This window comes from Hyla sarda (assembly GCF_029499605.1).
Source record: "Hyla sarda isolate aHylSar1 chromosome 1 unlocalized genomic scaffold, aHylSar1.hap1 SUPER_1_unloc_13, whole genome shotgun sequence".
Classification (NCBI taxonomy): domain Eukaryota; kingdom Metazoa; phylum Chordata; class Amphibia; order Anura; family Hylidae; genus Hyla; species Hyla sarda.
The window spans coordinates 187,625-212,810 of NW_026607574.1; the positions used below are offsets into that span (position 1 = coordinate 187,625).

The 25,186-nt window shown below is 45.5% G+C and overlaps 1 protein-coding gene across 1 annotated transcript; it reads right to left on the bottom strand.

Moving 5' to 3' along the window:
* Positions 1 to 866: 866 nt before the first annotated feature.
* Positions 867 to 16,000, bottom strand: LOC130297965 (zinc finger protein 436-like). Its single transcript, XM_056550838.1, has 5 exons — positions 15,953 to 16,000; positions 14,682 to 14,829; positions 14,078 to 14,257; positions 7,768 to 8,341; positions 867 to 2,236 (listed from the first exon to the last, which is right to left on the bottom strand). The coding sequence occupies exons 2-5, from the start codon at positions 14,757 to 14,759 to the stop codon at positions 1,050 to 1,052; spliced, it is 2,019 nt and encodes a 672-aa protein (XP_056406813.1). The 5' UTR covers positions 14,760 to 14,829; positions 15,953 to 16,000; the 3' UTR covers positions 867 to 1,049.
* Positions 16,001 to 25,186: the final 9,186 nt, after the last annotated feature.

A 25,186-nucleotide genomic window follows, 5' to 3' on the forward strand; every position in this document is an offset into this window, starting at 1 on the left:
GAGAAGACCTGACTCACTGACTGCTCAACGCCCAGCCTAAACCCTTGGACCTAGAAAGCTGAATTTTTTCACAGGTGTTGTATTTAAGACGTAGACGAGGAATAAGAAAGGATTTTTTGAAATTCAACCCTTAAGGGGGTGAAAGTTTGTATGGAAGTCCGTCATTTTTGAAGCTAGAAGCATGAAACTTTGTTTTTGGGCTAACAATTAGAGATAAAGAAGCAAGTGTTAAAACGTTTTCTAATATTCCACCCCTGAAGGGGTGAAACGGGGGTTCAAAGTTTGTATGAATTAAGATTAGGTTGAATGCACCATGCACGCGCTGCACCCAGACAGTATATAAGCAGCGGGAGAAGGCGGGCTCCCCTGTGCGCAGACTCGGTAGAAGTCCTCGAAGGATGTTGATCTTCAATTCCATGGAACAGCAGATGTAATGTTTGGTAGAATTCGGGTTGTTTGGATGCCCGTAGACTTTACCCAGAGCGGCCTCATTGCTATAGGATCGTAAAAAGTAGATCCATGTTACCCCAAATTTAACGAGAGCGAAGCCGCTAGTATATTTATATATATATATATATCTTTGGTTCGGAGAATATGTTCTTGAAAAATTAAAAGGTATCATTATAGTAGGTAGTTATGGTTATTATCGGGTGAGGAGGAAAGAACGAGAGGGTAAAAGCGAAAATTGGCCGGACAAGTGGATCCTCAGGAGGGACAAGTAGATTTTGCTCCGTTTTAGTCCTGTGGACAAGTAGTTTTTTCATTAAATTTCCACACCCCTGACCATATATAATACTCTTCTCCTACCATGTAAACTATAGTGATGACATCGCTGGATCGGTGACTACGTCCTAAGAAAACTTTTATTAACAATTGGTAACAAGTTTGGAGATGCAGTATATGATATATGTATAAATGTCAGATATCCTATGTACATGGTGAATATATAGAGGTGTTATCTGCATCATTTACAGCTCTGAATTGGCTTCTCTCATGTGTGAATTCTTAGATGTCTAAGGTGTTGATTTCTCAATAAAACATTTCCCACATTATGAGCATGAATATGGCTTCTCCCCTGTGTGAGTTTTCTGATGTTTAAGAAGATTTGATTGACAAGTAAAACATTTCTCACATTCTACACATACAAATGGCTTCTCTCCTGTGTGAGTTCTTTGATGTTGAATAAGACTTGTTTGATCAGTAAAACATTTCCCACATTCTGCACATGAAAAGGGCTTCACCCCTGTGTGAGTTCTTTGATGTTTAACAAGATCTGATTTCTGAGCAAAACATTTTCCACATTCTGAACAGGAAAATGGCTTCACTCCTGTGTGAGTTCTTTGATGTACAACAAGATATGATTTCTTAGTAAAACATTTCTCACATTCTACACATGAAAATGGCTTCTCTCCTGTGTGAATTCGTTCATGATTAACAAGATTTGATTGCTGAGTAAAACATTTCCCACATTCTGAACATGAAAATGGCTTCTCCCCTGTGTGAGTTCTTTGATGTTTTATAAGAGCTGATTTCTGAGTATAACATTTTTCACATTCTGAACATGAAAAGGTTTGTTCCCCTGTGTGAGTTCTTTGATGTTGAACAAGGTGTGATTTCCGATTAAAAATTTTTTCACATTCTGAACATGAAAATGGCTTCTCTCCTGTATGAGTTCTTTGATGTACAAAAAGATATGATTTCTTAATAAAACATTTATCACATTCTACACATGAAAATGGCTTCTCCCCTGTGTGAGTTCTTTGATGTTTTATAAGATCTGATTTCTGAGTAAAACATTTCCCACATTCTGAACATGAAAATGTTTTCTCCCCTGTGTGAGTTCTTTGATGTTGAACAAGATGTGATTTCCGATTAAAACATTTTTCACATTCTGAACATGAAAATGGCTTCTCTCCTGTGTGAGTTCTTAGATGTACAACAAGAACTGATTTAAATGTAAAACATTTCCCACATTCTGAGCATGAATATGGTTTCTTTCCTGTATGAGCTCGTTGATGTCCATCATTCCTTCTGTGGCTTTTATTTTGCTGAACATCCTGTGATGACTGAGAAGACAGGACCTGTATATAAGGATGAGATGACAGATCTTGGCTGTGAAGGGCTGAGGGTGTATCTGGGATAATGGAATGTTCTTCATATGTATCTTGTGTGATATCATCATCTGCTTTATAATCTGAAGATAGAAGATTCTCCTCTGATCTCCAGGTACAATTATCTGCCAAGAATAAAACAGATTTTATCAGTATTAACCCTTTAACCCCTTAAGGACTCAGCCCATTTGGACCTTAAGGACTCAGACAATTTTATTTTTATACTTTCGTTTTTTCCTCCTCCCGTTCAAAAAATCATAACTCTTTTATATTTTCATCCACAGACTAGTATGAGGACTTGTTTTTTGCGGGACCAGTTGTCCGTTGTAATGCCATCACTCGCTTTACCATAAAATGTATGGCGCAACCAAAAAAATACTATTTGTGTGGGGAAATTTAAAAGAAAACCGCAGTTTTGCTAATTTTGGAAGGTTTTGTTTTCACGCCGTACAATTTATGTTAAAAATGACGTGTGTTCTTTATTCTCTGGGTCAATACGATTAAAATGATACCCATGATTATATACTTTTCTATTACTGTTGCGCTTAAAAAAAAAAAAAATCGCAAACTTTTTAACCAAATTAGTACGTTTAAAATCCCCCCATTTTGAAGACCTATAACTTTTTCATTTTTCCGTATAAGCGGCGGTATGAGGGCTCATTTTTTGCGCCATGATCTGTACTTTTTATTGATACCATATTTGCTTATATAAAAATGTTATTACATTTTTTATTAATTGTTTTTGGAATAAAATGTTATAAAAAAAGCAGGTATTTTGGACTTTTTTTTTTTTTTTTATGTTCATGCCGTTCCCCGTACGGGATCATTTACATTTTATTTTAATAGTACGGATATTTACGCACGCGGCGATACCAAATATGTATATAAATTTTTTTTACACTTTTTGGGGGTAAAATAGGGAAAATGGGACAATTTACGTTTTTATTGGGGGAGGGGGTTTTCAAATTTTTTATACTTTATTTTTTTTACTTTTATTTTTACACTCTTATAGTCCCCATAGGGGACTATTTATAGCAACCATTCGATTGCTAATCCTGTTCAGTGCTCTGTATAGGACACAGCACTGATCAGGGTAATCGGTCATCTTCTGGTCTGCGGGAAGGCAGATCAGAGCAGAAGACTCCCGAAAGACAGCGGAGGCAGGTGAGGGGACCTCCGTCTGCCGTGTAGGATGATCGGATCGCCGCGGCAGCGCTGCAGGCGATCCGATCATCCTGTTAAGTGATCACGATGCTGCAGATGCCGTGATCTGTATTGATCACGGCATCTGAGGGGTTAATGGCGGACATCCGCTGGATCGCGGGTGTCTGCTATTACCGGCGGGTCCCTGGCTGCGATCCACAGCCGGGACCTGCCGCGCATGATGCCGGCATCGCTCTGATGCCCGGGGTTATGCTCAGGACGTAAATGTACGTCCTGGTGCGTTAAGTACCGCATCACCAGGACGTACATTTACGTCCTGCATCGTTAAGGGGTTAATAACACAGGAAATTTTAACTTTTGAATTTTCTTTTTTCCTCCTCTTCTAAGAGCCATAACTCTTATTTTCCCATGTACAGAGCCGTTTGGGAGCTTGTTTTTGTAGGACCGATCTTGCATTGTAATGACACCTACATTAACTGTGTGGTAAAATTATTCATCAGCTCAGTACGATCACAATGATATATTTCATTACACTTTAGTCCTAACAACAATTACAACAATTTTTTTAATTACAACTTTACATTTTTACACCAAAAAAATTTACATTTTTATTATTCGAGGGGGTTTATTTACATTTTAGTCCTCGTATGGGACTTGTATAAGCAATCATTCTATTGCTCATACAGATGAATGCAGTAAATGTGTACTGTATTGATTCATTACATCTGTGCTCTATTGATAGGAGTTTCAAATGTATTTTCCTTTTTTTTTAATATATGATGTGAGCAAAAATCAGCATTTTTGCCATTTGGCTTTTTTTATGATTAGGCTGTTGATCCTAGGGCATCAAAACATTATATTTTAATAGTTTGGACAATTCCTTATTTGGGAATAACACATATGTTTATTATTATTATTATTATTTATAGTTTTTTTTGTAAAATGGAAAAAGAAGGGTGATATTATTTTTTATTAGGGGAGGGGCTTTTACACAATAGTAAATACATTTTTTGTTTTTTATTCCTCGTAGAGGACTTTTATACATAATCCTTAGGTTGTATTCACTGTAGAATATCATACCTATTACACAGCATTATACAGCAACAAGACTTTCCTCCGCTGCTCCCCGATGCCTCCAGTATCCCGCTCCCACCCTCCGCAGTGTCCTTATTCCTCCCTCTTGTGGTTAATCCACCAAATTAAAGCTCAGCTAATCGTCCCCCTCAGTGATGTCCGACCTCGGCCGGTGGTCAGATGTGCGCAGTGTGATGGATTCAGTCACCAGGGGAAGAGGGGCAAATCCAATAAACCTACAGGTGGTGATGGGTCTGCAGAAATCTTTGTCTGAGCAGCAGTGCTGAGGAGTCGGCATAGAGGAGTCAGAGTGAGACGAAATTTTGGTTACCTGGAGTCGACAAACAATGCACCTACTACTAACTATGAAAGAGGATCCGGCAGAGGCAATTCTCTTCCTTAGAACTATACATTGAATTGATTTGCATTTAAACCTATAACTACATTTCAAGATTAATATAAACCATTTCTAGGTTTTACAGATCTTGTTTTTGGTTCATATAGAGAAGCTTTGATTTTGTTCTAAAACAACCAAATAATGAGGTTTGTATTTTTGAACTAGTAAAGTTCTTGTTCCTGATGTTTATGCCGACTGCTACTATCCAGCCACTTGATTAATTACATTAATAAAAAAAATAAAAAAATAAAAACTTTGTTGTTTTCATTGTGTTTGTCTTTTGCTTAAACTGTTCAATACAGTAGACTGTTGGCTTCCCAGCCAGGAGTCCTGTGGTAATGACATGTCTGTCGCCTTTCTTTTCTTCCTGGAGTGTAGATGGTTGGTGGTTGAGACACAAGAAGCTCAACAGGAGGCAGACAGAACTGTAGCATATTAAATAGCCAGGGCCCAGCAGGGAAATGTGTTGCTGCTTGTTAATAATGGAAGAGTGAGAACCCATCCTTCAAAGACTCCTTCTGTTATCTGGTACATATCCCCATGTTGTGTATTGTATTATCTGGTATATGTCTCCATGTTGTGTATTGTGTTATCTGGTATATGTCTCCATGTTGTGTATTGTGTTATCTGGTATATGTCTCCATGTTGTGTATTGTGTTATCTGGTATATGTCTCCATGTTGTGTATTGTGTTATCTGGGTATATGTCTCCATGTTGTGTATTGTGTTATCTGGTATATGTCTCCATGTTGTGTATTGTGTTATCTGGTATATATGTCTCCATGTTGTGTTATCTGGTATATGTCTCCATATTGTGTTATCTGGTATATGTCTCCATGTTGTGTATTGTGTTATCTGGTATATGTCTCCATGTTGTGTTATCTGGTATATGTCTCCATATTGTGTTATCTGGTATATGTCTCCATGTTGTGTATTGTGTTATCTGGTATATGTCTCCATGTTGTGTTATCTGGTATATGTCTCCATATTGTGTTATCTGGTATATGTCTCCATGTTGTGTATTGTGTTATCTGGGTATATGTCTCCATGTTGTGTATTGTGTTATCTGGTATATGTCTCCATGTTGTGTATTGTGTTATCTGGTATATGTCTCCATGTTGTGTATTGTGTTATCTGGTATATGTCTCCATGTTGTGTATTGTGTTATCTGGTATATGTCTCCATGTTGTGTATTGTGTTATCTGGTATATGTCTCCATGTTGTGTATAGTGTTATCTGGTATATGTCTCCATGTTGTGTATTGTGTTATCTGGTATATGTCTCCATGTTGTGTATTGTGTTATCTGGTATATGTCTCCATGTTGTGTATTGTGTTATCTGGGTATATGTCTCCATGTTGTGTATTGTGTTATCTGGTATATATCTCCATGTTGTGTATTGTGTTATCTGGTATATGTCTCCATGTTGTGTATTGTGTTATCTGGTATATGTCTCCATGTTGTGTACTGTGTTATCTGGTATATGTCTCCATGTTGTGTATTGTGTTATCTGGTATATGTCTCCATGTTGTGTATAGTGTTATCTGGTATATGTCTCCATGTTGTGTATTGTGTTATCTGGTATATGTCTCCATGTTGTGTATTGTGTTATCTGGTATATATGTCTCCATGTTGTGTATTGTGTTATCTGGTATATATGTCTCCATGTTGTGTATTGTGTTATCTGGTATATGTCTCCATGTTGTGTATTGTGTTATCTGGTATATGTCTCCATGTTGTGTATTGTGTTATCTGGTATATGACTCCATGTTGTGTATTGTTATCTGGTATATGTCTCCATGTTGTGTATTCTGTTATCTGGTATATGTCTCCATGTTGTGTATTGTGTTATCTGGTATATGTCTCCATGTTGTGTATTGTGTTATCTGGTATATGTCTCCATGTTGTGTATTGTGTTATCTGGTATATGTCTCCATGTTGTGTATTGTGTTATCTGGTATATATGTCTCCATGTTGTGTATTGTGTTATCTGGTATATATGTCTCCATGTTGTGTATTGTGTTATCTGGTATATGTCTCCATGTTGTGTATTGTGTTATCTGGTATATGTCTCCATGTTGTGTATTGTGTTATCTGGTATATGTCTCCATGTTGTGTATTGTGTTATCCGGTATATGTCTCCATGTTGTGTATTGTGTTATCCGGTATATGTCTCCATGTTGTGTATTGTGTTATCCGGTATATGTCTCCATGTTGTGTATTGTGTTATCCGGTATATGTCTCCATGTTGTGTATTGTGTTATATGGTATATGTCTCCATGTTGTGTATTGTGTTATCTGGTATATGTCTCCATGTTGTGTATTGTGTTATCTGGTATATGTCTCCATGTTGTGTATTCTGTTATCTGGTATATGTCTCCATGTTGTGTATTGTGTTATATGGTATATGTCTCCATGTTGTGTATTGTGTTATCTGGTATATGTCTCCATGTTGTGTATTGTGTTATCTGGTATATGTCTCCATGTTGTGTACTGTGTTATCTGGTATATGTCTCCATGTTGTGTATTATGTTATCTGGTATATGTCTCCATGTTGTGTATTGTGTTATCTGGTATATGTCTCCATGTTGTGTATTGTGTTATCTGGTATATGTCTCCATGTTGTGTATAGTGTTATCTGGTATATGTCTCCATGTTGTGTATTGTGTTATCTGGTATATGTCTCCATGTTGTGTATTGTGTTATCTGGTATATATCTCCATGTTGTGTATTGTGTTATCTGGTATATATGTCTCCATGTTGTGTATAGTGTTATCTGGTATATGTCTCACATGTTGTGTATAGTGTTATCTGGTATATGTCTCACATGTTGTGTATTGTGTTATCTAGTATATGTCTCATTGTTTTCTATACTATTCTCTAGATTCATATTAGTTTGCATTTTAGCTAAATGTAGGAAAGACTAACAGGACACAGAGCTTAAAGAATACACAAACAATTATTTTGGCCGGTGACTGAATAGAATCTGTGACTCTTCTCTATATTTAGTGGTCACTACTTACCTGGGTGGTTACTTGTAGAAATGTCCTCCTTATACTGCTCTTCACCGCTCACATCTGTCTCTTCTTCTACTTTTACTATTATGTCTGGAGCGTTAATATAGATCAGATCTTTCCTTGTAGGAATGTCCTCCTTATACTGCTCATCACCGCTAACATCTGTCTCTGCTTCTTCTTCCTTTATATCTGTAGCATTAATATAGATCAGATCTTTCCCTGTAGGAATGTCCTCCTTATACTGCTCATCACCACTCACATTTGTCTTTTCTTTCTTTATGCCTGGAGCATTAATATAGATCAGATCTTTCTCTGTGGAAATGTCCTCCTTATACTGCTCATCACCACCCAAATCTGTCTCTTCTTCTTTTATCTCTGTAGCATTAATGTGGATCAGATCTTTCTCTTTAGGAATATTTTCCTTATACTGCACATCACCGCTCACATCTGTCTCATCTTCTTCCTTTATGTCTGTAGCATTATTATAGATCAGATCTTTCTCTGTAAGAATGTCCTCCTTATACTGCTCATCACCGCTCACATATGCCTCTAGAGCATTAATATTCTTCCGATCTTCTCCCTAATTCATAAAATGTATAACAAATATTATAAAAGTCATCAGACAATAGAAAAAGTCACGTGGGATGTTATAGATGAGGAGACATGGAGGGTGAGGGGACTGACCACAAGAGCTTCACAGCCCTTCTACAGATCATAGGGAATATCTCCATCTACCTGATCATCCTGTGGAAGAAGAGGACGGGGACACCTCTCTGGTGCTGTTCTCTTACTGGATTTGACTGTAGGGAACACATACAGAGACTGAATTCATTCTTTACATACAAATAATGAGAGGACTTGTGTATATAGTCATGTCTATTACCTGGTGATGTGAGGGGCTGCTGATCCTCCACCATGACCTGATCCTTGTACTGATCCTTGTGTCCTTCTACATACTCCCACTCCTCCATGGAGAAATAGACCGCCACGTCCTGACACCTTATAGGAACCTGACACACAATGATACCGTCATCACCAGACCCCTCCAGTGGTGTTACTGTATAATGTCCCAGCATTCCCAGCAGTGTCACCTCTCCAGTCATCACCAGACCCCTCCATTACTGTATAATGTCCCAGCAGTGTCACCTCTCCAGTCATCCCCAGACCCCTCCATTACTGTATAATGTCCCAGCAGTGTCACCTCTCCAGTCATCACCAGACCCCCCCCCCATTACTGTATAATGTCCCAGCATTCCCAGCAGTGTCACCTCTCCAGTCATCACCAGACCCCTCCATTACTGTATAATGTCCCAGCAATGTCACCTCTCCAGTCATCACCAGACCCCTCCATTACTGTATAATGTCCCAGCATTCCCAGCAGTGTCACCTCTCCAGTCATCACCAGACCCCTCCATTACTGTATAATGTCCCAGCAATGTCACCTCTCCAGTCATCACCAGACCCCTCCATTACTGTATAATGTCCCAGCAGTGTCACCTCTCCAGTCATCACCAGACCCCTCCATTACTGTATAATGTCCCAGCAATGTCACCTCTCCAGTCATCACCAGACCCCTCCATTACTGTATAATGTCCCAGCAGTGTCACCTCTCCAGTCATCACCAGACCCCTCCATTACTGTATAATGTCCCAGCAGTGTCACCTCTCCAGTCATCACCAGACCCCTCCATTACTGTATAATGTACCAGCAGTGTCACCTCTCCAGTCATCACCAGACACCTCCATTACTGTATAATGTCCCAGCAGTGTCACCTCTCCAGACATCACCAGACCCCTCCATTACTGTATAATGTCCCAGCAGTGTCACCTCTCCAGTCATCACCAGACCCCTCCATTACTGTATAATGTCCCAGCAGTGTCACCTCTCCAGTCATCACCAGACCCCTCCATTACTGTATAATGTCCCAGCAGGGTCACCTCTCCAGTCATCACCAGACCCCTCCATTACTGTATAATGTCCCAGCAATGTCACCTCTCCAGTCATCACCAGACCCCTCCATTACTGTATAATGTCCCAGCAGGGTCACCTCTCCAGTCATCACCAGACCCCTCCATTACTGTATAATGTCCCAGCAATGTCACCTCTCCAGTCATCACCAGACCCCTCCATTACTGTATAATGTCCCAGCAGGGTCACCTCTCCAGTCATCACCAGACCCCTCCATTACTGTATAATGTCCCAGCAATGTCACCTCTCCAGTCATCACCAGACCCCTCCATTACTGTATAATGTCCCAGCAGTGTCACCTCTCCAGTCATCACCAGACCCCTCCATTACTGTATAATGTCCCAGCAGTGTCACCTCTCCAGTCATCACCAGACCCCTCCATTACTGTATAATGTCCCAGCATTCCCAGCAGTGTCACCTCTCCAGTCATCACCAGACCCCTCCATTACTGTATAATTTCCCAGCAGGGTCACCTCTCCAGTCATCACCAGACCCCTCCATTACTGTATAATGTACCAGCAGTGTCACCTCTCCAGTCATCACCAGACCCCTCCATTACTGTATAATGTCCCAGCAGTGTCACCTCTCCAGTCATCACCAGACCCCTCCATTACTGTATAATGTCCCAGCAGGGTCACCTCTCCAGTCATCACCAGACCCCTCCATTACTGTATAATGTCCCAGCAGTGTCACCTCTCCAGTCATCACCAGACCCCTCCATTACTGTATAATGTCCCAGCAGTGTCACCTTTCCAGTCATCACCAGACCCCTCCATTACTGTATAATGTCCCAGCAGTGTCACCTCTCCAGTCATCACCAGACCCCTCCATTACTCTATAATGTCCCAGCAGTTTCACCTCTCCAGTCATCACCAGACCCCTCCATAACTGTATAATGTCCCAGCAGTGTCACCTCTCCAGTTATCACCAGACCCCTCCATTACTGTATAATGTCCCAGCATTCCCAGCAGTGTCACCTCTCCAGTCATCACCAGACCCCTCCATTACTGTATAATGTCCCAGCAGGGTCACCTCTCCAGTCATCACCAGACCCCTCCATTACTGTATAATGTCCCAGCAGTGTCACCTCTCCAGTCATCACCAGACCCCTCCATTACTGTATAATGTCCCAGCATTCCCAGCAGTGTCACCTCTCCAGTCATCACCAGACCCCTCCATTACTGTATAATGTCCCAGCAGTGTCACCTCTCCAGTCATCACCAGACCCCTCCATTACTGTATAATGTCCCAGCATTCCCAGCAGTGTCACCTCTCCACTCATCACCAGACCCCTCCATTACTGTATAATGTCCCAGCAGTGTCACCTCTCCAGTCATCATCAGACCCCTCCATTACTGTATAATGTCCCAGCAGTGTCACCTCTCCAGTCATCACCAGACCCCTCCATTACTGTATAATGTCCCAGCATTCCCAGCAGTGTCACCTCTCCAGTCATCACCAGACCCCTCCATTACTGTATAATGTCCCAGCAGTGTCACCTCTCCAGTCATCACCAGACCCCTCCATTACTGTATAATGTCCCAGCAGTGTCACCTCTCCAGTCATCACCAGACCCCTCCATTACTGTATAATGTCCCAGCAGTGTCACCTCTCCAGTCATCACCAGACCCCTCCATTACTGTATAATGTCTCAGCAGGGTCACCTCTCCAGTCATCACCAGACCCCTCCATTACTGTATAATGTCCCCGCAGTGTCACCTCTCCAGTCATCACCAGACCCCTCCATTACTGTATAATGTCCCAGCAGTGTCACCTCTCCAGTCATCACCAGACCCCTCCATTACTGTATAATGTCCCAGCAGTGTCACCTCTCCAGTCATCACCAGACCCCTCCATTACTGTATAATGTCCCAGCAGAGTCACCTCTCCAGTCATTACCAGACCCCTCCATTACTGTATAATGTCCCAGCATTCCCAGCAGTGTCACCTCTCCAGTCATCACCAGACCCCTCCATTACTGTATAATGTCCCAGGAGTGTCACCTCTCCAGTCATCACCAGACCCCTCCATTACTGTATAATGTCACAGCAGTGTCACCTCTCCAGTCATCACCAGACCCCTCCATTACTGTATAATGTCCCAGCAGTGTCACCTCTCCAGTCATCACCAGACCCCTCCATTACTGTATAATGTCCCAGCAGTGTCACCTCTCCAGTCATCACCAGACCCCTCCATTACTGTATAATGTCCCAGCAGTGTCACCTCTCCAGTCATCACCAGACCCCCCCATTACTGTATAATGTCCCAGCAGTGTCACCTCTCCAGTCATCACCAGACCCCTCCATTACTGTATAATATCCCAGCATTCCCAGCAGTGTCACCTCTCCAGTCATCACCAGACCCCTCCATTACTGTATAATGTCCCAGCAGTGTCACCTCTCCAGTCATCACCAGACCCCTCCATTACTGTATAATGTCCCAGCAGTGTCACCTTTCCAGTCATCACCAGACCCCTCCATTACTGTATAATGTCCCAGCAGTGTCACCTTTCCAGTCATCACCAGACCCCTCCATTACTGTATAATGTCCCAGCAGTGTCACCTTTCCAGTCATCACCAGACCCCTCCATTACTGTATAATGTCCCAGCAGTGTCACCTCTCCAGTTATCACCAGACCCCTCCATTACTGTATAATGTCCCAGCAGTGTCACCTCTCCAGTCATCACCAGACCCCTCCATTACTGTATAATGTCCCAGCAGTGTCACCTCTCCAGTCATCACAAGACCCCTCCATTACTGTATAATGTACCAGCAGTGTCACCTCTTCAGTCATCACCAGACCCCTCCATTACTGTATAATGTCCCAGCAGTGTCACCTCTCCAGTCATCACCAGACCCCTCCATTACTGTATAATGTCCCAGCAGGGTCACCTCTCCAGTCATCACCAGACCCCTCCATTACTGTATAATGTCCCAGCAGTGTCACCTCTCCAGTCATCACCAGACCCCTCCATTACTGTATAATGTCCCAGCAGTGTCACCTCTCCAGTCATCACCAGACCCCTCCATTACTGTATAATGTCCCAGCAGTGTCACCTCTCCAGTCATCACCAGACCCCTCCATTACTGTATAATGTCCCAGCAGTGTCACCTCTCCAGTCATCACCAGACCCCTCCATTACTGTATAATGTCCCAGCAGTGTCACCTCTCCAGTCATCACCAGACCCCTCCATTACTGTATAATGTCCCAGCATTCCCAGCAGTGTCACCTCTCCACTCATCACCAGACCTCTCCATTACTGTATAATGTCCCAGCAGTGTCACCTCTCCAGTCATCACCAGACCCTTCCATTACTGTATAATGTCACAGCAGTGTCACCTCTCCAGTCATCACCAGACCCCTCCATTACTGTATAATGTCCCAGCAGTGTCACCTCTCCAGTCATCACCAGACCCCTCCATTACTGTATAATGTTCCACCATTCCCAGCAGGGTCACCTCTCATCACCAGACCCCTCCATTACTGTATAATGTCCCAGCAGTGTCACCTCTCCAGTCATCACCAGACCCCTCCATTACTGTATAATGTTCCACCATTCCCAGCAGGGTCACCTCTCATCACCAGACCCCTCCATTACTGTATAATGTCCCAGCAGAGTCACCTCTCCAGTCATTACCAGACCCCTCCATTACTGTATAATGTCCCAGCATTCCCAGCAGTGTCACCTCTCCAGTCATCACCAGACCCCTCCATTACTGTATAATGTCCCAGGAGTGTCACCTCTCCAGTCATCACCAGACCCCTCCATTACTGTATAATGTCCCAGCAGTGTCACCTCTCCAGTCATCACCAGTCCCCTCCATTACTGTATAATGTCCCAGCAGTGTCACCTCTCCAGTCATCACCAGACCCATCCATTACTGTATAATGTCCCAGCAGGGTCACCTCTCCAGTCATCACCAGACCCCTCCATTACTATATAATGTCCCAGCAGTGTCACCTCTCCAGTCATCACCAGACCCCTCCATTACTGTATAATGTCCCAGCAGTGTCACCTCTCTAATCATCACCAGACCCCTCCATTACTGTATAATGTCCCAGCAGTGTCACCTCTCTAATCATCACCAGACCCCTCCATTACTGTATAATGTCCCAGCAGTGTCACCTCTCCAGTCATCACCAGATCCCTCCATTACTGTATAATTTCCCAGCAGTGTCACCTCTCCAATCATCACCAGACCCCTCCATTACTGTATAATGTCCCAGCAGGGTCACCTCTCCAGTCATCACCAGACCCCTCCATTACTGTATAATGTCCCAGCAGGGTCACCTCTCCAGTCATCACCAGACTCCTCCATTACTGTATAATGTCCCAGCAGGGTCACCTCTCCAGTCAGCAGCTCCATCATCTTGTTGATGAGTTCTCGGATCTTCTGTTCATCCATTTCCTCATGTATCAGGGAGTGAGGTGGGGGCCCCGGGATTGGGCTCAGGGTTCCTCCCCATCCTTCACACACAGGGGCCCCACAGCGCCCACTAGAGGACTTCTTCACTACTGTGTAATCCTGTGTATGGAGAGACACATTAATATCACTACATACATTCCCAGAATCCCTCACCTCTCCAGTCATATCCATCTGTTATTACATAGATAAGAATGAGGTCATGTGACATCACTCCCAGAATCCCTCACCTCTCCAGTCATATCCATCTGTTATTACATATTTAAGAATGAGGTCATGTGACATCACTCCCAGAATCCCTCACCTCTCCAGTCATATCCATCTGTTATTACATAGATAAGAATGAGGTCATGTGACATCACTCCCAGAATCCCTCACCTCTCCAGTCATATCCATCTGTTATTACATAGATGAGAATGAGGTCATGTGACATCACTCCCAGAATCCCTCACCTCTCCAGTCATATCCATCTGTTATTACATAGATAAGAATGAGGTCATGTGACATCACTCCCAGAATCCCTCACCTCTCCAGTAAGCCGGAAGAGTATCTGTAGGGTGAGGTTTATGATCCTGTCGGCCATCTTGTTCCTGTCTCTCTCCATGGTTGTTGGGTCATCCAGGAGAATTCTCTTATATAGAAGATATCAGCAGAGGATTCTGGATTGGAGAAACCTGAAGGGAAGAAGAGGAGACGATGATAAACCGCACCAGATTCTATGGAGAAATAAAATCCATTTCCTGGAGATAATCTGAGGAAACATCTGAGGAGACATTATAGTCACAATCATGGAGGCTGTAAATCTAGTCAGGGGATCCATCATAGTCTGGAGCGGTGTCATGGGGGATGGGCAGAATATGGAGACAGGAATCCACCGTCCATGTTATCCAGGTAATACCAGAAGCCACGAGTGGTGAGAAGAGGGAAATGGTGGACAAAGTGTCTGAGGACTCTTGATCATCCAGTAGATGTGACCTGTCATGGTCGGAGGTCAGGAGGTCACTGTCCTATGTCACACACCTTCTCTTACCATCCTATTTTAACTATAGTCAGTTATCCTGATGCCAACTAGGTGTTTACCCCGACCACTGGAGGGCGCCAAATATCAGGAGTCCAGACAATAAACAGTTACACGTATAAGGGATTTGGTGACACCGCACTGGAATCATTGATAAAGGGATCATCCATCTGGGATATTTCCACTCAGGATCGAGACCTTCTGCGTCCTACTAATCCCAAGGATTTCCTCACATTATCACCTTCTATTATATACATACGTATACGCTTATTGTGAGCGGCTTTACCTCATCTCACCTTCTCTCATAGTGGACTGAGGACATCTACACCTGATATTCCTTCATTGTATGTATCCCACTGCAGACAAACCATTGTGCCTCCCCTCAGGGGTGTAAAGACCTTCACTCAGAGCAAACATGGCGGAAACATTACAACAACGAGACACAAACAAACCATTGTGCCTCCCCTCAGGGGTGTAAAGACCTTCACTCAGAGCAAACATGGCGGAAACATTACAACAACGAGACACAAACAAACCATTGTGCCTCCCCTCAGGGGTGTAAAGACCTTCACTCAGAACAAACATGGCGGAAACATTACAACAACGAGACACAAACAAACCATTGTGCCTCCCCTCAGGGGTGTAAAGACCTTCACTCAGAGCAAACATGGCGGAAACATTACAACAACGAGACACAAACAAACCATTGTGCCTCCCCTCAGGGGGTGTAAAGACTTTTTCTGACATGGTCACATGACACTTCTCTGTGCTTTTCGTACTTTAGTTCACATAAAGCGTCGGTGGGATCATAGTTGAATGGATCCGCGTCACAATGGGAATTATTGTCCAGAATCCGGGCAGAAAGCCAATCTGGTCTCCAGGGTTGGGACAACACTATGTCGGGAGTTTGAATCCTGACGTGGATGTTGTCCCTCCAGGTGCCCACATTATGGATCCTTTTAATCTGGAACACGTTGTTTGTGGTAAAGGGGAATGAACAGAGGGGCCCCGAGCAGAGAAGGCTGAGGGAGAAGTCTCTGAGGAGAGACCATATGTTACCACTGTGCCTCGTGTGCAGTCTGTGCGGCCGTAAGGAAGGAGGTAGAAGCAGCCACCGGGACCACAGAGGCGGCCATCTTAGATTGCTGTATGGAAGAAATGACTAATACCCAGAGAAGAAATTAACCAGATGACAGGATGGGCGGGGAGGTGACCTGCAGCCCTTCACTATACAAACACGCCTCATTCCATAGACCTGCATTGAGAGGGCGTGACAGAACGAGGGGCGGGGCTTTGCCAGCACAACCCACGCTCCAATCGTTCTGAACACTGGGGCAGCAGAGTACCCCTTTATTGTGTTAATCATTAGCGGCGAGTCCTAGCTGCTTATAGCTCCTAAGCTCTAAATCCCATATGGGGTGCAGGGCGTAAATTAGGGCTGGGCGTTACACCGGTTCATACCGAATACCGTCATTTTTGTGCTGCACGATATGAATTTTAACCCATTCCGCAATACCGGTTGGGCCCCTTCCCCTCGGGAGAGTAATGAATGAATCAGCCCAGCGCAGCGCTGTCCCCACATCGGGGAACTAATCAACAGTCACCCGCGAGCGCTATTCTGCCCCCCAATTAATTATCAGCCCAGCGCTGTCCCCATCGGGGTAAATACTGATATGTCACCCACATGCGCTGCCCTCCTCATCCTCCTGTTTGTTGCAGCCGCCGGCGTTGACATTCTATACCAGTGGTCTTCAACCTGCCGACGGCTGTCCGGGCATGCTGGGAGTTGTAGTTTTGCAACATCTGGAGGTCGGCAGGTTGAAGACCACTGCTCTATACTGTGTGGTATCCCTATGTCCGGGATGCAAAAAGTAAACAAAATAATCTTTAACTCACCTCCCGTTGGTCCGGTACCGGCCTCATCTGCTTCCTAGTGAATGGAACATCGGACAGCCGTCAGCCTATCACAGGCCGCTTATATGCTGAGCCCACTGTCATGTAAGAAGCCGCCCAGAGCTTCTTACATGACAGTGGGCTCAGCCTATCAGGGGCCAAGGCGGAACATCGCTGCGGCCGGTGATAGGCTGACGGCTGTCCGACATTCCCGTCCCTAGCGTAAGGCCAACGTTGGAACATGCGTGAGTTTATTTTGTTTACCTTGTGTCAGCGCCGGCGGCCGCAACAAACAGCACGAGGAGGGCAGCGGGTGACATGTGATGGGGGCAGCACTGGGCTGATAATTTATGTTGGGGGGGGGGGCAGAATAGCGCAGTGCTGGGCTAATTAATTTTTGTTGGGGGAGGGGCAGAATAGCGTAGCGCTGGGCTGATAATTAATTTGGGGGGGGAGGAAATACCGTTACATACCGTGGAACCGCCGAAAGTTACAAAAATACCGTGATACGCACATTTGGTCATACCGCCCAGCTCTAGCGTAAATGTACCGCATGTTCATAAAGGAGTTCTGTAGGGACCCCCTGCGATCTCTTGTACGGGGCCGCGACAGTCCACAGGAAGGGGGCGAGCCAACCCCTGCACGGAGTGGCGGCCAAAACGCCCCAACCATGTATCCCATAGAAATACATGGAGGAAGTGCTTCGGCAGCGGCTTCCTGCGAACTGATGGGGACCCGTACAGGAGATCGCGGGGGATCCCAGCAGTTGGACACCCGCAATCTATAACTAATGTTATTTTTCACTGCCCTAGTCCTTTAAGGGTTAATAACATCCCCAATAATCCTGATCTGATGGTGACCGCACACACATACCTGTATCTGTAGAGGAGCCGTGTGCTTACAGGACCTGCGATGATGTCACCGTCATGTGATCATTCACATGGAGGAGGAGGAGTCACATGATCAGGGGCTGCTGCTCTGAGAGATCTTCACACACAACACAACAGCAGTGACTGCCTTACCAGGACCTGCTCTGTATCTGCTACATGCTAGAGGTGTAGGACCTGTGATGATGTCACAATCATGTGACCAGTACATTTGGGGGCAAAGTTTAGCAGTATAGAAGTGACTGTGGGTGAAGGACCTGTAGGGAGGATCATGTGACATTAGTGGGCGGGGTTGAGCAATTCAGGACATAAGAGATTGTAGTTGAAGGACCTGTGATGATGGTCATGTGACAGCAGAGTCCTGCATACACTGAGCAGATGAGCCTAGAGCAGCAGCCCCTGATCATGTGACTCCTCCTCCTCCATGTGACTGATCACATGACGGTGACATCATCGCAGGTCCTGTAAGTACACGGCTCCTCTACAGATACAGGTATGTGTGTTCTCTCCCTGTCAGGATTCTCTTACATCCCCCCAGCAGCACAGATGGTATATTCCTCCCCCCGCACCCTGGTATGACCCATGCATTGTACTGACAATAAAACCTTACAAGGGTTAATCGCACCCCCTCCCCTATATAGAGGCCGATCCCCTCATCCTGTGATTTCTCCTTTGGGGATTATTTTTATGTATTTTTGTGTTTTTTACTTTAATATTATTTTATCTTTGCTCCTGGTGAGAGAAGGGTTAATATATTGTCTTGTTTCTGCTGCTGTTTGTGTTATTCCGCCATCTTTACTTATTTCCTATATCTCCGCCCAGTTGGCCCCCAGCTAGAAGCCCCGCCCTCCTGTCCTTGTGGCCCTATTCCTGTTATGTCTTTACCTCTAATATGTCAGGTTCTTCTTCTCCTTCTGGTTCTCTCCCCGCGGTGTCCACATGTCTCCCCGGCCGCCGCCATCTTGTAGAAGGAGGTTTATGGAGAACTGGGCCGACTCCTCTGTGGATCCAGGCTCTGCCGACACGCCCCCTCCCATAGACATGAATGGAGGGGGTGTGGCTGTGATGTCGCGAGGGGGCGTGGCTGTGACATCACGAGGGTGTGTGGCTGTGGCATCACGAGGGGGTGTGGCTGTGACATCACGAGGGTGTGTGGCTGTGACGTCACGAGGGGGTGTGGCTGTGCCATCATGAGGGGGTGTGGCTGTGTCATCAAGAGGGGGTTTGGCTGTGACTTCACAAGGGGGTGTGGCTGTGACTTCACGAGGGGGTGTGGCTGTGATATCATGAGGGTGTGTGGCTGTGACATCACGAGGGGGTTTGGCTGTGACATCACAAGGGGGTGTGGCTGTGACTTCACGAGGGGGTGTGGCTGTGACTTCACGAGGGGGTGTGGCTGTGATATCATGAGGGTGTGTGGCTGTGACATCATGAGGGGGTTTGGCTGTGACATCACAAGGGGGTGTGGCTGTGACTTCATGAGGGGGTGTGGCTGTGACTTCACGAGGGGGTGTGGCTGTGATATCATGAGGGTGTGTGGCTGTGACATCACGAGGGGGTGCGGCTGTGACATCACGAAGGGGTGTGACTGTGACATCACGAGGGTGTGTGGCTGTGACATCACGAGGGGTGTGTGGCTGTGACATCATGAGGGGGTGTGGCTGTGACATCACGAGGGGGTGTGGCTGTGACATAACGAGGGGGTGTGGCTGTTATGTGACACAATGAACCCCTATAAAGGTGACTCCGCCCCCAGACATCTTCTCCTCTCTCTGGGGGAGGGGACAGACATTGATCTATAGATAAAATATAGTAAAATGATACATTAACCCTTCATCTCCCACATCCTATAAATCTTCCCATCTCCTCCGGCTCTGGTGTCCAAGGTGATAGATTAGTCGCCATCCATGAGTCTCATGATAGATTCTACCAGACGTGGCCCCCGTGGATGTGATTCCAGGATCCTGTGGAGTCGCCGTCCTGTTGTGTCCTCCAGCGCGTTCTCTGCTATATTGCTGGGTCATGTGATTGGTCGTCCATTCCCGCCTTATGCTCCTCCCCCCTTGTTTCCCTTCACCCTCTATCCTCCCTTTTCCTTCTCTTTTCTTTACGTTTACCTTCTTGTCTTTCTTTTCGTGTTCTCGGTGTTTGTTCTTCTGTATTTGATTCTGAAAGATTTTCTGGTAAATTTCCGAGGACGTCATCATAGAGGAGAACTCATCCGAAATCATTGTGACCATAATGTCTCCTCAGATGTTTCCCCAGATTATCTCCAGGAAATGGATTTTATTTCTCCATAGAATCTGGTGCGGTTTATCATCGTCTTCTCTTCTTCCCTTCAGGTTTCTCCAATTCAGGATCCTCTGCTGATATCTTTTATATAAGAGAATTCTCCTGGATGACCCATCAACCATGGAGAGAGACAGGAACAAGATGGCCGACAGGATCATAAACCTCACCCTACAGATACTCTTCCGGCTTACTGGAGAGGTGAGGGATTCTGGGAGTGATGTCACATGACCTCATTCTTATCTATGTAATAACAGATGGATATGACTGTAGAGGTGAGGGATTCTTTGAGTGATGTCACATGACCTCATTCGTATCTATGTAATAACAGATGGATATGACTGGAGAGGTGAGGGATTCTGGGAGTGATGTCACATGACCTCATTCTTATCTATGTAATAACAGATGGATATGACTGGAGAGGTGAGGGATTCTGAGAGTGATGTCACATGACCTCATTCTTATCTATATAATAACAAATGGATATGACTGGAGAGGTGAGGGATTCTAGGAGTGATGTCACATGACCTCATTCTTATCTATGTAATAACAGATGGATATGACTGGAGAGGTGAGGGATTCTGGGAGTGATGTCACATGACCTCATTCTTATCTATGTAATAACAGATGGATATGACTGGAGAGGTGAGGGATTCTGGGAGTGATGTCACATGACCTCATTCTTATCTATGTAATAACAGATGGATATGACTGGAGAGGTGAGGGATTCTGGGAATGTATGTAGTGATATTAATGTGTCTCTCCATACACAGGATTACAAAGTAGTGAAGAAGTCCTCTAGTGGGCGCTGTCGGGCCCCTGTGTGTGAAGGATGGAGAAGAACCCTGAGCCCAATCCCGGGGCCCCCACCTCACTCCCTGATACATGAGGAAATGGATGAACAGAAGATCCTAGAACTCATCAACAAGATGATGGAGCTGCTGACTGGAGAGGTGACACTGCTGGGACATTATACAGTAATGGAGGGGTCTGGTGATGACTGGAGAGGTGACACTGCTGGGACATTATACAGTAATGGAGGGGTCAGGTGATGACTGGAGAGGTGACACTGCTGGGAATGCTGGGACATTATACAGTAATGGAGGGGTCTGGTGATGACTGGAGAGGTGACACTGCTGGGACATTATACAGTAATGGAGGGGTCTGGTGATGACTGGAGAGGTGACACTGCTAGGACATTATACAGTAATGGAGGGGTCTGGTGATGACTGGAGAGGTGACACTGCTGGGACATTATACAGTAATGGAGGGGTCTGGTGATGACTGGAGAGGTGACACTGCTGGGACATTATACAGTAATGGAGGGGTCTGGTGATGGCTGGAGAGGTGACACTGCTGGGACATTATACAGTAATGGAGGGGTCTGGTGTTGATTGGAGAGGTGACCCTGCTGGGACATTATACAGTAATGGAGGGGTCTGGTGATGACTGGAGAGGTGACACTGCTGGGACATTATACAGTAATTGAGGGGTCTGGTGATGACTGGAGAGGTCACACTGCTGGGACATTATACAGTAATGGAGGGGTCTGGTGATGACTGGAGAGGTGACACTGCTGTGACATTATACAGTAATGGAGGGGTCTGGTGATGACTGGAGAGGTGACACTGCTGGGACATTATACAGTAATGGAGGGGTCTGGTGATGACTGGAGAGGTGACCCTGCTGGGACATTATACAGTAATGGAGGGGTCTGGTGATGACTGGAGAGGTGACACTGCTGGGACATTATACAGTAATGGAGGAGTCTGGTGATGACTGGAGAGGTGACACTGCTGGGACATTATACAGTAATGGAGGGGTCTGGTGATGACTGGAGAGGTGACACTGCTGGGACATTATACAGTAATGGAGGGGTCTGGTGATGACTGGAGAGGTGGCACTGCTGGGACATTATACAGTAATGGAGGGGTCTGGTGATGACTGGAGAGGTGACCCTGCTGGGACATTATACAGTAATGGAGGGGTCTGGTGATGACTGGAGAGGTGACACTGCTGGGAATGCTGGGACATTATTCAGTAATGGAGGGGTCTGGTGATGACTGGAGAGGTGACACTGCTGGGACATTATACAGTAATGGAGGGGTCTGGTGATGACTGGAGAGGTGACACTGCTGGGACATTATACAGTAATGGAGGGGTCTGGTGATGACTGGAGAGGTGACACTGCTGGGACATTATACAGTAATGGAGGGGTCTGGTGATGACTGGAGAGGTGACACTGCTGGGACATTATACAGTAATGGAGGGGTCTGGTGATGACTGGAGAGGTGACACTGCTGGGAATGCTGGGACATTATACAGTAATGGGGGGGTCTGGTGATGACCGGAGAGGTGACACTGCTGGGACATTATACAGTAATGGAGGGGTCTGGTGATGACTGGAGAGGTGACATTGCTGGGACATTATACAGTAATGGAGGGGTCTAGTGATGACTGGAGAGGTGACACTGCTGGGACATTATACAGTAATGGAGGGGTCTGGTGATGACTGGAGAGGTGACCCTGCTGGGACATTATACAGTAATGGAGGGGTCTGATGACTGGAGAGGTGACACTGCTGGGACATTATACAGTAATGGAGGGGTCTGGTGATGACTGGAGAGGTGACACTGCTGGGACATTATACAGTAATGGAGGGGTCTGGTGATGGCTGGAGAGGTGACACTGCTGGGACATTATACAGTAATGGAGGGGTCTGGTGTTGATTGGAGAGGTGACCCTGCTGGGACATTATACAGTAATGGAGGGGTCTGGTGATGACTGGAGAGGTGACACTGCTGGGACATTATACAGTAATTGAGGGGTCTGGTGATGACTGGAGAGGTCACACTGCTGGGACATTATACAGTAATGGAGGGGTCTGGTGATGACTGGAGAGGTGACACTGCTGGGACATTATACAGTAATGGAGGGGTCTGGTGATGACTGGAGAGGTGACACTGCTGGGACATTATACAGTAATGGAGGGGTCTGGTGATGACTGGAGAGGTGACCCTGCTGGGACATTATACAGTAATGGAGGGGTCTGGTGATGACTGGAGAGGTGACACTGCTGGGACATTATACAGTAATGGAGGGGTCTGGTGATGACTGGAGAGGTGACACTGCTGGGACATTATACAGTAATGGAGGGGTCTGGTGATGACTGGAGAGGTGACACTGCTGGGACATTATACAGTAATGGAGGGGTCTGGTGATGACTGGAGAGGTGACACTGCTGGGACATTATACAGTAATGGAGGGGTCTGGTGATGACTGGAGAGGTGACACTGCTGGGACATTATACAGTAATGGAGGGGTCTGGCGATGACTGGAGAGGTGACCCTGCTGGTACATTATACAGTAATGGAGGGGTCTGGTGATGACTGGAGAGGTGACACTGCTGGGAATGCTGGGACATTATACAGTAATGGAGGGGTCTGGTGATGACTGGAGAGGTGACACTGCTGGGACATTATACAGTAATGGAGGGGTCTGGTGATGACTGGAGAGGTGACACTGCTGGGACATTATACAGTAATGGAGGGGTCTGGTGATGACTGGAGAGGTGACACTGCTGGGACATTATACAGTAATGGAGGGGTCTGGTGATGACTGGAGAGGTGACACTGCTGGGAATGCTGGGACATTATACAGTAATGGAGGGGTCTGGTGATGACTGGAGAGGTGACACTGCTGGGAATGCTGGGACATTATACAGTAATGGAGGGGTCTGGTGATGACTGGAGAGGTGACACTGCTGGGAATGCTGGGACATTATACAGTAATGGAGGGGTCTGGTGATGACTGGAGAGGTGACACTGCTGGGACATTATACAGTAATGGAGGGGTCTGGTGATGACTGGAGAGGTGACACTGCTGGGACATTATACAGTAATGGAGGGGTCTGGTGATGACTGGAGAGGTGACACTGCTGGTAATGCTGGGACATTATACAGTAATGGAGGGGTCTGGTGATGACTGGAGAGGTGACACTGCTGGGAATGCTGGGACATTATACAGTAATGGAGGGGTCTGGTGATGACTGGAGAGGTGACACCGCTGGGAATGTTGGGACATTATATAGTAATGGGGGGGGGTCTGGTGATGACTGGAGAGGTGACACTGCTGGGACATTATACAGTAATGGAGGGGTCTGGTGATGACTGGAGAGGTGACACTGCTGGGAATGCTGGGACATTATACAGTAACACCACTGGAGGGGTCGGGGTGATGATTGTATCATTATGTGTCAGGTTCCTATAAGGTGTCAGGACGTGGCGGTCTATTTCTCCATGGAGGAGTGGGAGTATGTAGAAGGACACAAGGATCAGTACAAGGATCAGGTCATGATGGAGGATCAGCAGCCCCTCACATCAAGAGGTAATAGACATGACTATATACACACGTCCTCTCATTATTTGTATGTAAAGAATGAATTCAGTCTCTGTATGTGTTCCCTACAGTCAGACCCAGTAAGAGAACAGCACCAGAGAGGTGTCCCCGTCCTCTTCTTCCACAGGATGATCAGGTAGATGGAGATATTCCCTATGATCTGTAGAAGGGCTGTGAAGCTCTTGTGGTCAGTCCCCTCATCCTCCATGACTCCTCATCTCCTGCTCATCTATAACATCCCACGTGACTTCTCCTACTGTCTGATGACTTTTACTATATTTCTTTCACATCTTATGAATCAGGGAGAAGATCTGAACAATATTAATGCTCCAGAGACACATGTGAGCAGTGATGAGCAGTATAAGGAGGACATTCCGACAGGAAAAGATCTGAACCATATTAATGCTACAGATATGAAGGAAGAAGAAGAGACAGATGTGAGCAGTGATGAGCAGTATAAGGAGGACGTTCCTATAGGTAACCGCCCAGGTGAGTAGTAACAACTTAATATAGAGAAGAGTCACAGATTCTTCTGCTGTAATAATT